The sequence below is a fragment of the Helicoverpa armigera genome, chromosome 21, assembly GCF_030705265.1.
Source record: "Helicoverpa armigera isolate CAAS_96S chromosome 21, ASM3070526v1, whole genome shotgun sequence".
Classification (NCBI taxonomy): Eukaryota; Metazoa; Arthropoda; class Insecta; order Lepidoptera; family Noctuidae; genus Helicoverpa; species Helicoverpa armigera.
Genome location: NC_087140.1, coordinates 5,008,794 through 5,022,488, shown reverse-complemented (window position 1 = coordinate 5,022,488; position 13,695 = coordinate 5,008,794). Strand labels below are relative to the sequence as shown.

General features: G+C 45.9%; 1 protein-coding gene across 1 annotated transcript; it reads left to right on the top strand.

The window, feature by feature from the left end:
- Window positions 1-6,449: 6,449 nt before the first annotated feature.
- Window positions 6,450-8,341, top strand: LOC126054292 (sterile alpha motif domain-containing protein 1-like). The gene is made up of 3 exons (XM_064039965.1): window positions 6,450-6,455; window positions 6,606-7,567; window positions 7,864-8,341. Exons 1-3 carry the CDS (start codon window positions 6,450-6,452, stop codon window positions 8,339-8,341), a joined length of 1,446 nt encoding a protein of 481 aa, XP_063896035.1.
- The last annotated feature ends 5,354 nt before the right edge of the window (window positions 8,342-13,695 follow it).

The following is a 13,695-nucleotide window of genomic DNA, read 5'->3' as shown; positions in this document are numbered from 1 at the left end:
CTTTCGTATGCGGCGGCGTTCACAAAATGACGCATTCCATCATTGGAAGGAAGCTATCCCAGGAAATCACCCATTACATGAGCACCAACAATCCTGGACGTGTCTTAATGTAGTAAAAGACGAGGGAGGTATTCGCGCTGGGAATATAAATCAGTTAATTCCACTAGATCTTTTACTTAGAGTTTTGTAGGCAGGTATAGAATTTTAAGCGTTGCCTCAAGTGGGGAGGTGGGCTAAAGAAAAGACGGATGGATTATGTGAGGGTTTTTTTCTGTTTGAATGTGGTAATGTAAGGAACTACTAGAACCATGAAGGATGGAGGTATAGATTGAACCGATTTGAAAAAGTCTTTCAATATTACATACATAGCTTTATCGGGGAAGGCGATTCCTACTTTTTATCCGTGTGCGCAGAGTATGAATGAAACTGCTGGCGAAAGCTAGTGTAATAGCTTCGTCTTTAAAAATCAACGTCTCAAATTGGAAGGAAAGGCCCATTGCATGTAAGTACAAGAACACAAATAAACTGAAAGGATATTTAACTTATTAAACTTCGAATCAGCAAAAAGTGAAATCGAACTGCAAACCGAAGCAACATTAAACATAAGTTGTACAATTTCAAATAGCAAATCTGAGCCGAGAACGCCTCATCGATCGTTCAGAGTCTAGTTGCAAAGCAAACATGGGGCCAGTTTCAGAATCGCCATCCAATTGAAAATCAACTTTATCCCCAGAACATAAAGCTGATATTTGATAAGACTTGGTAATGTCGGATTAGATATAGAACTGTCAAGTGCAAAAATGAACTTTGGATGCTTGTGTTAAGGTTGAAATTAAAGTGGTCTTATTCAGGAAGTTGGTATAAAGGGCTGTATTTTCACTTGTAAAAAACTATAGAATGTGTCGGTTGAGCGATTTGAAAAGTCAGTGAAGCTTTTATATAATGTCTTTCAGGTATTTGGGTCAAATGTTTACCTCTATCATTAGGTATAATGAGTGCTATTATATTGGATTCTATGAAAGGGTGGAAAACTATTCTAATCATATGTTTGATGTGTATAATGGGCGTAATTGTTGTTGTCCAAGTTATTTTTAGACTGAAGTTTTTCTATGGGATGTCTATAAATAGTCTTTTGTAAATGACGTGTTTTATTTTATTTGAATCCAGCTGCACCGAGGGAATTACTTTCAGTTCATTGAAACTAGCATGTCCTTTCCCAGAATTTTGACACCGTTCTTAACAGACTTTTAAATCGGTTTATTAGTTTTGGCGGCTGGACAAATAGTGCTACTTTTTGAATTTATAATTCTTGTGAAGACGTTTGAAATGAATATCTCTAAATGTATGAATCTAATATTTTTCATTATAAAATCTGTTAAACCTGTTGTTTTATGAAATTATGGGGAGCACACGCCGTAGTGTCCATTGTCGATAGATTACTAAAATCCGGGTCTACAGAACTCAGGTACCTATTTAAAAACTAAATAAACGTTTGCCTCCTTTAACTAAAAAGTCGCCTACCTTTCCTTCGTGGAACTTATGTAAAACGTTTGTATCAAAATTCAAGCAAAAGCCTCCCCCCAGTGAGACACGGTAAATTCATTCGTGTCTAAATGAAACCCACTGGTTTCGCTTACAGCCGCAAGCAAATGCTCCTTATACGCCTGTCATAAAAACTTAGGGAATACCGCGGCTTTATTTATATTCGTATTAGAATACCAGGGGGTTTTGTGTTATTAAATGAAGAATATGATGTTGGTATGTCTGTTTATTTATGAGTTTGTCCTATTTTGGGACACCTTGCGTACCAGGCTCAAGGAAAGGTATTGATTAACATGTGTTATGGGTTTTCACTCGCATTCTGTTGATGCTAAAAAGTGGCATTTAGCTTTTAAGCATAGAACTTTTTTTAAACCAACATATTCCAACTATAGGTGTATATATAGGTAGGTATTTTTATGTTTCTATCTACACGTTGGACTGTAGTACATACAATACTGTGATAGGTATGCACTAATCTGGCAGAAATTTTACAAGCGTGTTTCGGCTAACCTCGATGGTATTCGTGGTCATCCACGCATCTAGCTCAACCACATCATGTGGTTTGATCCTAATATACCTTCTACATGACATGACAACATGTGCCTAAGTGCGGTGGCCACGGAAACTAAGTAACTTTATAGATTACAAAATAAATATTTTAGACAAAGTATGCCTATTTTTAATAAAAACTCGGTTACCTTCTTTTGCAGCAGTAGATTGTGGCATGATTCTTGAGGTACAAAACATTAAATACTTATTAAATGGTGTGAAAGAAAAATATATTTCAAGGTCGAACCTTAGTGCAGGAAATTAACCGTTTTCCACTCAAGTGAATGCAATAACTTTGCATTAGAAAGTATTGTTTTTCATTATTGAAAACTATGCTGACGATTTAGGAATACTTATTAACGTTATCTTACCCATTATACTTGTTTTGATTTCAATAAGGCTTTTGCAAGTTCTTTTCAAAAGTCAAGAAGTATATCGAATAGAGCGGACACTCTATGGACACTTTTAAAAAATAATGTTGTAGTAAGTCATGCATAAGTTAAAGATTTCCTTTCTTTCCTTTTTTTTTGCTTTTTAAATGATCATGCCATTGCTATTTCTAGATTATCAGAAACACTATAAATAAAACTCTGTAAATAAAAACTGAATAAATTAAAGTATTATTTGGAATCAGCGCGGTTCAAAACAGATAAAATGCCAACGAAATACCAACATTATTGCACTTTCAATAGTGTTCAAATTACAGGAGCGTACTTCTGTAAGTATTCATTTTATTACTTGAAAAATATTTCGCTAAAACGAAAACGATGACCGAGTAACTTTTTAAACATTTACCTTGAGGATTTTTCAAAGTTACGTAACAAGTAAAACTTCCGAACTTAACATAACGACTAAGTACAGTTTTCCTAAGTTACAGCTTACAAGTTGTTTCGAAACCTTCAAGTTATAGGTCTGAAATATTTCAAAATTAGCTTTATTACTTAAGAGAGTTTTTTGGAAAATGTAATTAAATTAGCTTTCTTATTGATTAGATTAGGATTGCCTGTTGCTTTGCCTTCTTTTTTGTTCACAAAAATATTGAATTATTTTGGAATAGGTATGTATCAACTCTAGTTTCATATACTTTTAAATTTTAAGTACCTACCCTTAAAATCATTCCTATCCCAATTTATTGTTATTTGGGGTCGGCGCCCTTTCTTCTTCTTCCATATCTTCCTCTCTAACTCATCCTTCAAGTAAAACTAAAAACTATAAACTTTGCAACTTTATCTTTTTTCTCACAATCAATTTCTCACATCGTTTCTCTGGACATCCTTTTCCACTATATCCATCCCTTACCATGCTCAACACTTTCGTCGCAAAATGATGTACTACTTTCATTCATCCTTTGGAGTGCCAAAACTGTTAAAGATTTAGCGAGCCGCGTTTTGGATAAGTGAATTGCATAACAAACGATTACCCCTGAATACTCTGGATGACGGCATGATTTCTTATGTAAATCACAGTATTAATAAAAAAAGGGTTTAACCAAACTTTCATAACCCGAAGTGATGCCTCAAAAACCCTATGTGTATTGGGTCTAACCATTGGCCTTTGGCTTATAGTGATATGCAAAAATGACGTCACTATGTACACAAAAAGGGTCGAATATTAAAATCTCATTTACACTTTGTACCTCAGGGAAATCAATTTTGCGTGACGCCGAAGTTTTCAAAGGAAAACTATGTTCACGGAATTTTTGTACTGGTCTCTCGCCATGTGTAATATCTGGCTTGATGATAGGAAAATTGTAGTGTGTGAGGTAGAAATGGGAAATTAATTGGCATGGACACATTTTAGGTAGAAAATAAAATGGAGTTCCAAATAGATTTTTGTATAAAACAAAAGAACGCTTATATGTATATTGATAGTCATTTGTTTACGGCCGCCCCTAATCAGTAGCTGTTCTTAACAAGCTCAAAAGTTTGTATTTAGATAGATTTAGACGTAAATCTGCCAATTAGGGTGAACTTCAGCCTTCACAATGTCACAAATTCGGTGTTGTGTTTTACAGTAACATCTGAAACCCTATTCTGTACTTAATTGTATTCATTTATTCCTCACAGTTCGTGATAGGCTGGATTAACCCAACGTGTTGGCTGTGGTATCAACTAGAGCACTGTGACGTCACCGCTACATTTAACCAAAGCCACCGCATTAGGTGCTTTATTACTTGAACAAGTGACTGTCGTTTGTTTCACTTGTCGAGGTAAAGCTTCTCTTCCGACGCACTCGACTATCGCGCACGGCCGCAGATAACGGCAGTCGCGCGCGACCATTGCGTCAATAGTTACAGAATGGTATTATTACGATATCGTTCTCGAGAAACGCAACAGATGCCTGCAGCCGACGACAGACGTCAGCCTATACATTTGCGTACTAGGATTAATGACGCTTTAACTGCGCGCGGTTGCCAGCGTCGGCTGCGTGCTACAGTCGAATGTGTCGGAAGGATAGCTTTAGGCGTGACTTGTCTGTCACATTGGTGGGAAGTAAGATTTTGAATGAGGAATACCTACGTATTGTTGAAAGATCTGGATGTTGAGTTAAAGAGCTATGCATACATTGTTTCGTATTTTTCTTCTGATATAATATTACTTACCAACTTAAAGTATTTATGCTTATCTACATAAATAAACAAGTTTTATAATGTTAATGCTGCCTCGCTAATTATACCGATTTTTTTAAATGATTAAAAAAATCGCCATCTTCAAAATCTCAAATGTTTATTAATAAAAATTATTAATTTACTTAAGTATATTTGATGAAAATGTATTGCGGTTTTATTTGTAAAAAATACGTTCATTCATAAATATTTGTAAGTTAAAACCCATACAAAACCCATTTCAAATAGGTTCAGTAGAGAACTTTGTTTTATAATGCGTAGTGATTAAAAATCCCCGCCCGCATATCCTTTGTGAGAGCAGATGTCAGTCGTCAGGCATTCTAGTTAGATATACTTGTCATTCTGTCTATCTGTGTGTTGTTGGAGATAGGTACAGTGTACACAGTGTATTCATTCACTTGAAGCTTATGTTTTTTGCCTAGTAGGATATACATCCTACTTATATTATAAACGCGATAGTTTGCATATATGATCCGTAGATTTATGGATATAAGCTAAGTTATATATAAGTTACGTATAAGCTAAATTTCTTCAAAATCCATTCAGTCGTTTTAGCGTGAAAAATGAACATCCATAGATTCATGACTTTTTTGTGGTACCAAAAAATCCATAGATATAAGTATGGACTGAATGGATTTTGGAGAAAGTTAGCTTACATAACAGAAAAACATACAGGCTACTTTTTATCTACGTGCTGGAAGAAGTACCCTCAGAAAGCGGGTGAAACTTTCTTGAACTAAAATTGCATCAAGATCTATTTTTAAACTAAACAATGACTTGCATTAAAGATGACGTAATAAGTATAAAAGGGTATGAGCTCAGTGAGCATTAACACGCGGATGTACAGGTGCCTCGCCTCGCGATAGGTACCGTGTGTTTTGATGACAGTCACACCCTGTATGTAAAGCGCACTGTTCACGGTGCGGATTTATGAAGTAAAAAGTATCAAGATTTATTATGACTTTTGGAAATTATTTTGTCAATATTTAGTTATGCAAATAGAGTAGAGGACTTTTCTTCTTAATCAGAAGATTTTACACAGAACTTTTAAAAATAAATGAAATAAACAAAAATAATTATTTGTATTAGTTGTTGTTAGTGTATATTTTTGCTTGGGTTACCTTGAAAATACGAATTTAACGAAACATATTACAAAAAATACCTATATATTTTTTTTATACACAACGCACGCGAGTGGATAGCTGGTATCATGAATTCGATTCCAAAAATACTCGTCAGAAACCCATGAAAAGCTACTCAAATAACTGTTTGTTGAAAACCCAATATAATAATTGATATTCCCCGAAAATTTTAATTGTTCACACTCAAATTATTCAATTAATAAACTGAAATAATTAAGTTTTGTTCAATTGATTTTGCGACAAAATATCTCGTTTTAATTGAAGGTGATAGTGTAATTATGCGTTTCCACGTAAACGTTATTAATGCACAATAGTACGTTATGGTAATTACATAAATGAAATTATTGAAACTTTGTCGCAATTGAGTGTTAAAAATATGTGCCAAAAAATATTTCCAAGCAATGGGACATTGTTTTTAGTGGTATTTTACCAGTCTTCATTCAAATAGTCTCGATTTACAGCAGATTGAAAACATATCAGCAAACTATGGTGTATATGGAATTATCCTTAATAGAAATATCTATTTACAGTTGCAAGACAAAGTGATTTATATAAAAAAAAAAAATAACTTGAAAGCTTTTCCTCTACACATGAAGGTAGAGATTTCACTAATCACTTTCAAATATAAATCTAAAGATAAATAATTCTGAGTTTTTATCAAAAACTCAGTTTAAAAAACACTTCAGCAAAAAAATATATAAATACGATTACCTAATCAATTATTGAAACATCGTTTTAAGACGTAGTATTTGGAGGAGTCGGCCATCGGCTCCGACCGGGAGCGGAGGGCGGACTTCGAGAAGACGGTGGAGTCCGCCATCAGGCAGGTGGCCCTAAAAAGAAAAAAGGCCAGCAAGGACGGCGCCATTGAGGCCGCCACCGCCTCCATCACCGCCGCAGCGGTGAGCAACTTTGGCCGGGCTCCCGTGAGCGAGCTGGCCAAACTGCAGCAGGAGGTGGCTCGTCTGACGGCCGCCCTGGAGTCTCTCGTGGAGGAGAACAGGAGTCTCCGGGCGGACCTCGCCAAGATGCGCGAGCAGGAGGCGGAGCGCGGCGGGGCCAGGCAACAGGCGCAGACTGCGCCGGCTGAGAGCCAGATCCTGGCCCTAGTCCGTCAGGAGATGGCGGCCTTTCAGGCTCGCTTCTCAGTCCTGGAGGGCAGGGTTCTGCGCCCCCCCCTCGCGGCGTCGAAGCCCCCAGCGGCCCAAAGGGCCTCCTATGCGGCTGCGGTTGCAGCGGCACCCCCACCCAGAAGGGGACCGCCGAGCAAGCCCCCTGTCGCGGCGCCGAACGGACCGACCAGGAGGGCGCCCGCTCAGCCAAAGCCCAAGACCGCAAGGGCGGTCCAGGCGCAGAGGCCCCCGGTGCCAACGTCAGCACCGGCTCCGTCGTCGGCACCAGTGGCGAAACGCCCTCCAAAGCCGACACCGTCTGCGGCCCCTACCTCTTCTGCCACTGAGTCTGAGTGGCAGGTGGTGGGGGAAAAGAAAAAGAGGCGGAGGGCGGCCAAAGCGGCCAAAAAGAAGGCCCAGAAACAGCGGCGCAGGGAGCGAGCCGCCGCGGCGAAACTCCGCGCCCCCAAAACCGCGGCTGTAGTAGTCACACTACAGCCGGACGCGGTCAAAAGGGGCGTGTCGTACCGCGACGTGCTCGCCCAAGCAAAGGAGGCGGTGAACCTGCAGGAGCTGGGTATCGCCTCCGGCCTCCGGCTCAGGGTGACCGCAACGGGCGCCCGAATGCTGGAGGTCCCAGGAGCGGCCAGTGGGCCCGCCGCAGACGCTCTAGCCGAGAGGCTTAGGGCGTCCATAAGTGCGGACGACGCCCGAGTCTCCAGGCCCCACAAGTGCGCGGATCTGCGCATCATGGGCCTGGACGACTCAGCTACTGCGGAGGAGGTAGTGGCCGCCGTCGCTAGGACGGGTGGGTGCTCCGCCGACGAAGTCAAGGCGGGCACCATACGTCCCGACTTGCCACCTTGACTTGACTTGTCACCGTCACGGTGAGCTGCCCCGTGACGGCGGCCAAGAACATTGTTGACGGCCGAAGATTGCTGGTCGGCTGGGTGTCGGCGCAGGTTAAGCTGCTTGACCCCAGACCGCTGAGGTGCTTCCGATGCCACGTCGGGCATCATGTGGGTGTCCGTTGCACCTCGGAGGTCGACCGCAGCGCCCTCTGTTTCCGCTGCGGTCAGCCCGGTCACAAGGCCGTGGAATGCAGCGCCACGCCGCACTGCTCTGCATGTGCGGCTGCTGGCAAGCCGGCCGAACACCGGGCGGGGAGCAAGACCTGTGCCCCACCCGCCAAGCCGAGTAAGGGCAAGGGTCGGCCGTCCGTCGTTGCCACCGCCGCCACCTCCGCAGTGGCCACCACCGCAGCTCCTGCGGCCGCCGCCGCCCCCAACGCTGCCGCCGCTGTCGCCGTCGCCACTGCTGCTGCCGCAGCGCCCGCGTCTGAAGAGGAGGAAGACGTGAAGGAGTGCTAGCCTTGCTCCACTACGCTTCCTCCAGGCGAACATCAACCACTGCGCCCGTGCCCAGGATCTGTTGCTCCAAAGCATGGCGCAGTGGTCGATCAACATCGCCGTGGTCGCTGAGCCGTACTTTGTCCTTCCCAGGGATGACTGGGTTAAGGACCTTAGCGGCTCAGTGACCATCATATCGTCGGCCGCCGCTGGTACTCCTTCCCTCGAAGGGGTGAAGAGTGGAAGGGGTTGCGTCGCAGCACGGTTCGGGGAGATAGTCGTCGTGGGGGTGTACTTCTCCCCGAGCCGAACTCTCGCCGAGTTCCACAACTCCCTCCTGGAGTTGTCCGTCGTCGTCGGAAGTTATTCCCTCCCCGTGATAGTGTTAGGGGACTTCAACGCCAAGAACTTGGCCTGGGGTTCCCGACGCACAGATGCACGGGGTAGGATGGTGGAGGACTGGGCGCTGGAAGCAGGCCTGGTCGTCCTCAATCGGGGTTCTGTCCCCACGTGTGTACGGATGCGGGGCGAGTCAGTGGTGGACATTTCGTTCGCCAGCCCCGCTCTGCTGCCGCGTGTCTTTGACTGGCGCGTGGAGGAGAGGGTGGAGACCTACTCCGATCATCGGTACATCCGGTTTGACGTCTCCGCCCAGAACCCTAGCGCGCCGGTCCTGCAGACCCCGAGTGGTCCACGTTGGGCGCTGAGGCACCTGGACCGGGAGCTTCTCCTGGAAGCCTCAGTCGTGCAGGCCTGGGTGTCATCACCGGACAGGTCCGCCGACATCAACGACGAGGCGGAGTGGTTCCGGGAGACCATGTCCGAGATTTGTGACGTGGCCATGCCCCGAGCCCCGCCAGGACGCGCCCGACGCCAGGTGTACTGGTGGTCTTGCGAGATCGCCGCCCTTCGAGAGGCGTGCGTCGCTGCGAGGCACCTGTACACCAGACACCGCAGGCTGCGCATCCGCCCTCCGGATGCAGAAGCCAGGGAAGCGGAGCTGTACGAGGGATACAGAGCTGCGAAGACCGCCCTCCAATTGGCCATCATCCAGGCCAAGGAGGTGGCCAATGCGGAGCTGCTGGGGTCTCTGGACAGGGACCCGTGGGGGCGCCCGTACAAAATGGTGCGGGGCAAGCTCCGCCCATGGGCCCCCCCGCTGACCCAGAGTCTTCGGCCTCAGCTGGTGGAGGAGGTGGTGAGCGCTCTGTTCCCTTCGCGCGGGGAACACTCTCCCCCGCCCATGTCTCTGCAACCCGCGGTGTCAACGACGGACCACACTTCCGACGACGACGATGTCCCCGAGGTGACTGGGGTGGACCTGAGAGTGGCGGTGGCTAGGCTGAAAGCCAAAAACACCGCCCCAGGGCCTGACGGCCTGCCTGGCAAGGCCTGGGTCCTGGCCCTTGAGGCTCTCGGGCCTCGACTTAGGGGGCTTCTCAGCGCATGCTTGGAGAGGGGCCAGTTCCCACTTCGTTGGAAGACAGGGAAACTGGTCCTCATACGGAAGCCGGGGCGCCCTGCGGACTCTCCGTCCGCATACCGGCACATCGTGCTGCTCGACGAGGTGGGCAAGCTCTTTGAGCGAGTTGTCGCACACCGCCTCGTCGCGCACCTTGGGGGGATAGGGCCGGACCTTGCGGACCACCAGTTCGGTTTCCGCAAGGGGCGCTCAATGGTGGACGCCATCATGCGCGTGAGAGCTCTCACGACGGGGGATGCTGTGTCCCGGGGGGGGGGGTCGTCTTGGCGGTGTCTCTTGACATCGCCAACGCCTTCAACACCCTTCCCTGGAGTTGCATTAGGGAGGCACTCCGGTATCACCGGGTGCCGACCTACCTTCGTCGCGTGGTCGAGGCCTATCTGTCGGATAGGTCCATCATTTACCCCGGTCACAATGGGGAATGGAACCGGCGAGAGATGTCGTGCGGTGTTCCGCAGGGGTCGGTACTGGGCCCACTGGAACATCGGCTACGACTGGGTGCTGCGCGCCGACCTCCCTAGCGGCGTCAGCGTGGTCTGCTACGCTGACGACACGCTGGTTCTGGCACAAGGGAGGTCGCACCAGGAGGCGGCCGACATAATGACGCGCGGGGTTGCGACAGTCATCGAGAGGATCCAGCTGCTGGGCCTGGAGGTGGCCTTGCACAAATCCGAGGCCATGTGCTTTCATGGGCTTCGGAACGCGCCACCTTCAGGCTCCCAGGTCACGGTGGGGGGGGTTACCATCGGCGTCGAGAGGGCGATGAAATACCTGGGACTCGTCCTCGACGGCCGGTGGAACTTCGTCGAGCACTTCCGACGTTTGGGCCCCAAACTGGAGAAGGCAGGTGCTGCATTCAAGCGGCTCCTGCCCAACCTGGGCGGCCCAAACGCCCCCTGCCGCAGACTCTACGCGGGGGTCATGCGGTCCATGGCCCTTACGGGGCCCCGGTATGGGCACGTTCGGTACGGCCGCGGGCTTTACACTACCTGAACGTGCCCCAAAGGGTGATAGCCATTAGGCTAATCCGGGGGTACCGCACGATTTCCCGCGAAGCAGCTGGCCTACTTGCTGGACTGCCACCGTGGGATCTGGAGGCGAGGGTCTTCTTGCGCCTGTACGACTGGCGCGAGGAGGCTCAGCGCCGGGGAGAAACCCCGTTGCCGCGGCAAGTTGTCGCGCAGCGGGCGGAGCTCCGGCGCGATCTCATGGTGGCCTGGAGGAGCGACTGTCGCAACCCAGTGCAGGGCACGCCACCATCGTGGCGGTAAGTCCCCTTTGAGGAGTGGCTCGGGAGGAGTCACGGCGCCCTCACGTACCGCATGACGCAGGTCCTCACCGGACACGGTTGTTTCGGGAGGTACCTGCACCGCATCGGTCGTGAGGAGGCGCCAGGTGTCACCATTGTGCGGACAGCCCCGAGGACACGGTGGACCACACAATCCAGGTGTGCCCCGCATGGGAAGGGCACCGCCGGGTCCTCGTCGAGGCTTTGGGCGGCGGCGACCTCGCGTCCGGCCCTGGTTCAGGCCATGGTCCGGGGCGAGAGGGAATGGGATGCCGTCGCCTCCTTCTGCGAAGCGGTCATGCTCGAGAAGGAGGAGGCGGAACGCCAGAGAGTTCGCACCTCTCATCCCGGCCGCCGCGCTGGACCAGGTAGACACCATGGGCGCCGGGTGTCGCGAGATGACTCCCGGCCACCGTAGGCGTGGGTCTGTGGGCGGTGAGTTCGGGTGGCTCATCGTCCCTCTGTCTTTCTAGACGACAGACCCGTGTCGACAGCGCGCGTTGTTCCACGCGCTCCTCAAAGAGATGTCAGCAACCCCAGCGGGGCCCAGCAGGGCCAAGGCCTGCCGGGGCTGCGGGTTGTTCGAAAGAGATACCGCGGCCCTGGTACATAAAAGGCCTATGACGGAACACGACGATTTTAGTCAGTAAGAGTCTGACACTCCCTCACCGCTGCTAACCCACAGCGGGAGGGGTCATTTGATGATTTTACGTCGCTAAAAAAAAAAAAAAAAAGACGTAGTATTTACTTGTCAAATACTTACTTAAATGGAATATAGTGAATCTTTTTTGTCGTGCGACTAAAAGTCGTATCTTCTATGTCTAGCTTCTCTGCGTGCAACGTATCTATCTAATGGTGTTTATTTCTATGGCTGCCGCTCGTTCCACATAATGGCCTATGAAAATTACTGTTATCAACACTCATCATATTTTTCCCCAGATATTTTCTTATGAACGTAATCGTGAGGATACGTCATCATACTGATTGTTCTCTTAAATTAATTAATTGCTTTTGATTTAAGTAACTGATTGTACTATTGTTCTCAGTTTCAGCAGGTGATTTGCAATTCTATGAAATATTGATGATTATAATAACTAAAATCTACTACGGCAAAAGCAAATGTCACTCTTATTCTAAGCTCTGATTAAAATTAAGGTGTGAGATTATTATCAATAGGAGCTTCTGACGACGGTTTCACGCGCTTACTACTTAACGCACACGCATAAAAGAAGTATTTTATGTTGATATAGATTACTACAGTTTCATGAAAATAAAACATTCACAAACTTTCACTTTTTTAATATTAGTGTGATTGCTTGAATTTTGATGGCATAATTCATTTTGATTTATGTAATTGGCTCTTCAAGTCGTGTAAATCAAATAAATAAATTATTTACATAATTATGTATTTATGCACTTTTATATTATTTTAATGCAGCGGATTACAGACTTTGAAATGCTTCCTTATTTTGCCTGAATGATTTTCAATCAGTAAACCAAGAGACATATTCGAGGCAATGAGTTGAAATTGCGACTTGATATACTGATGTATCACTTATATGCCTTCCCATAATCTGGATATACGGATGTAATATTAGCAGGTTTTTCCAAAAGATGAGAGACGGGGATTATGTTCGATGAAATGAGCTTAATTCATACAAATGCTTCCTTGCAATTCAAAATATTTTTTTCTTCTGGTTTTATGAGATTAAGGTAATATACCCACAGCAACGCATTCCGCCGCGGATGGCGGTGAAGCGGATCTCTTGTTGTTCTAATTTATACGAACACCGCACAAATGTTTAATATTATGGATACCGCCCGACCGCGCGGAGGACCGTTACGAAATGCTCTTATTCCGCTAATCTGCGAGTGAATTATCTATCTATAAAAATCAAATGGGTTTATTATTCAATAGAAAATATACAAAACTTCACGTCTGTTTTCCCATGAGGTTACCTAAATAGAGAAAAAACTTACAGAATACTTAATATTTTTCGATGTTTCAATGTTTTTCACAACTGTACCTACTAATGTTGTTGTCGCTGCGTAGGACATAGGTAGCCCTATGGGCTTAAAGTTTATAATAGCTATCAGTCTAACGTCTTATATTTGTGTGTATAAAAAGGAGCTTGATAAGTATTATAACAGTCAAATCGTGCCTATAATATTTTCCAAAAAAGTCAGAGCCTTTCTTGGTAGGCACAACTCCTATTTATAATTCTGGAACATTCACAAGAAAGAAAAAATATATAGAGAAAGTTTTTTCAATAAATTGCCTACTTTATATCAATTCCCTTTGTAGTCTCAAAAAGTGTATCAAATATTCTACAAGCACAAAGTATTAGGAATATTCGTAAAGGCTGACAATCAAAGATTGTGGTTTTCTATTCACGTCACGTGGCTTCAAGTCCGGCTAGTGTAGACACGGCGCAAGTACATAGAGCTTGTGGGTTGAAATATATGGAGCGGACTTTTTGTGACTGTTTTTTGTTGAAAAAGTTGCAAAGAATTTAACACGGTTCTTATGTTATATATATCGTGTTTTTTTTGTTCCCTTTCCAGCTCTTATGTTGAAAAAAATGTATCACAGAATCGACTTAA

Excerpts from the sequence above, each read along its gene's own strand:
- LOC126054292 (XM_064039965.1), top strand. Across the intron at positions 7,568-7,863 it reads GGTATCGCCTCCGGCCTCCG|CTGCCCCGTGACGGCGGCCA; the intron begins GCTCAGGGTGAC and ends CGTCACGGTGAG.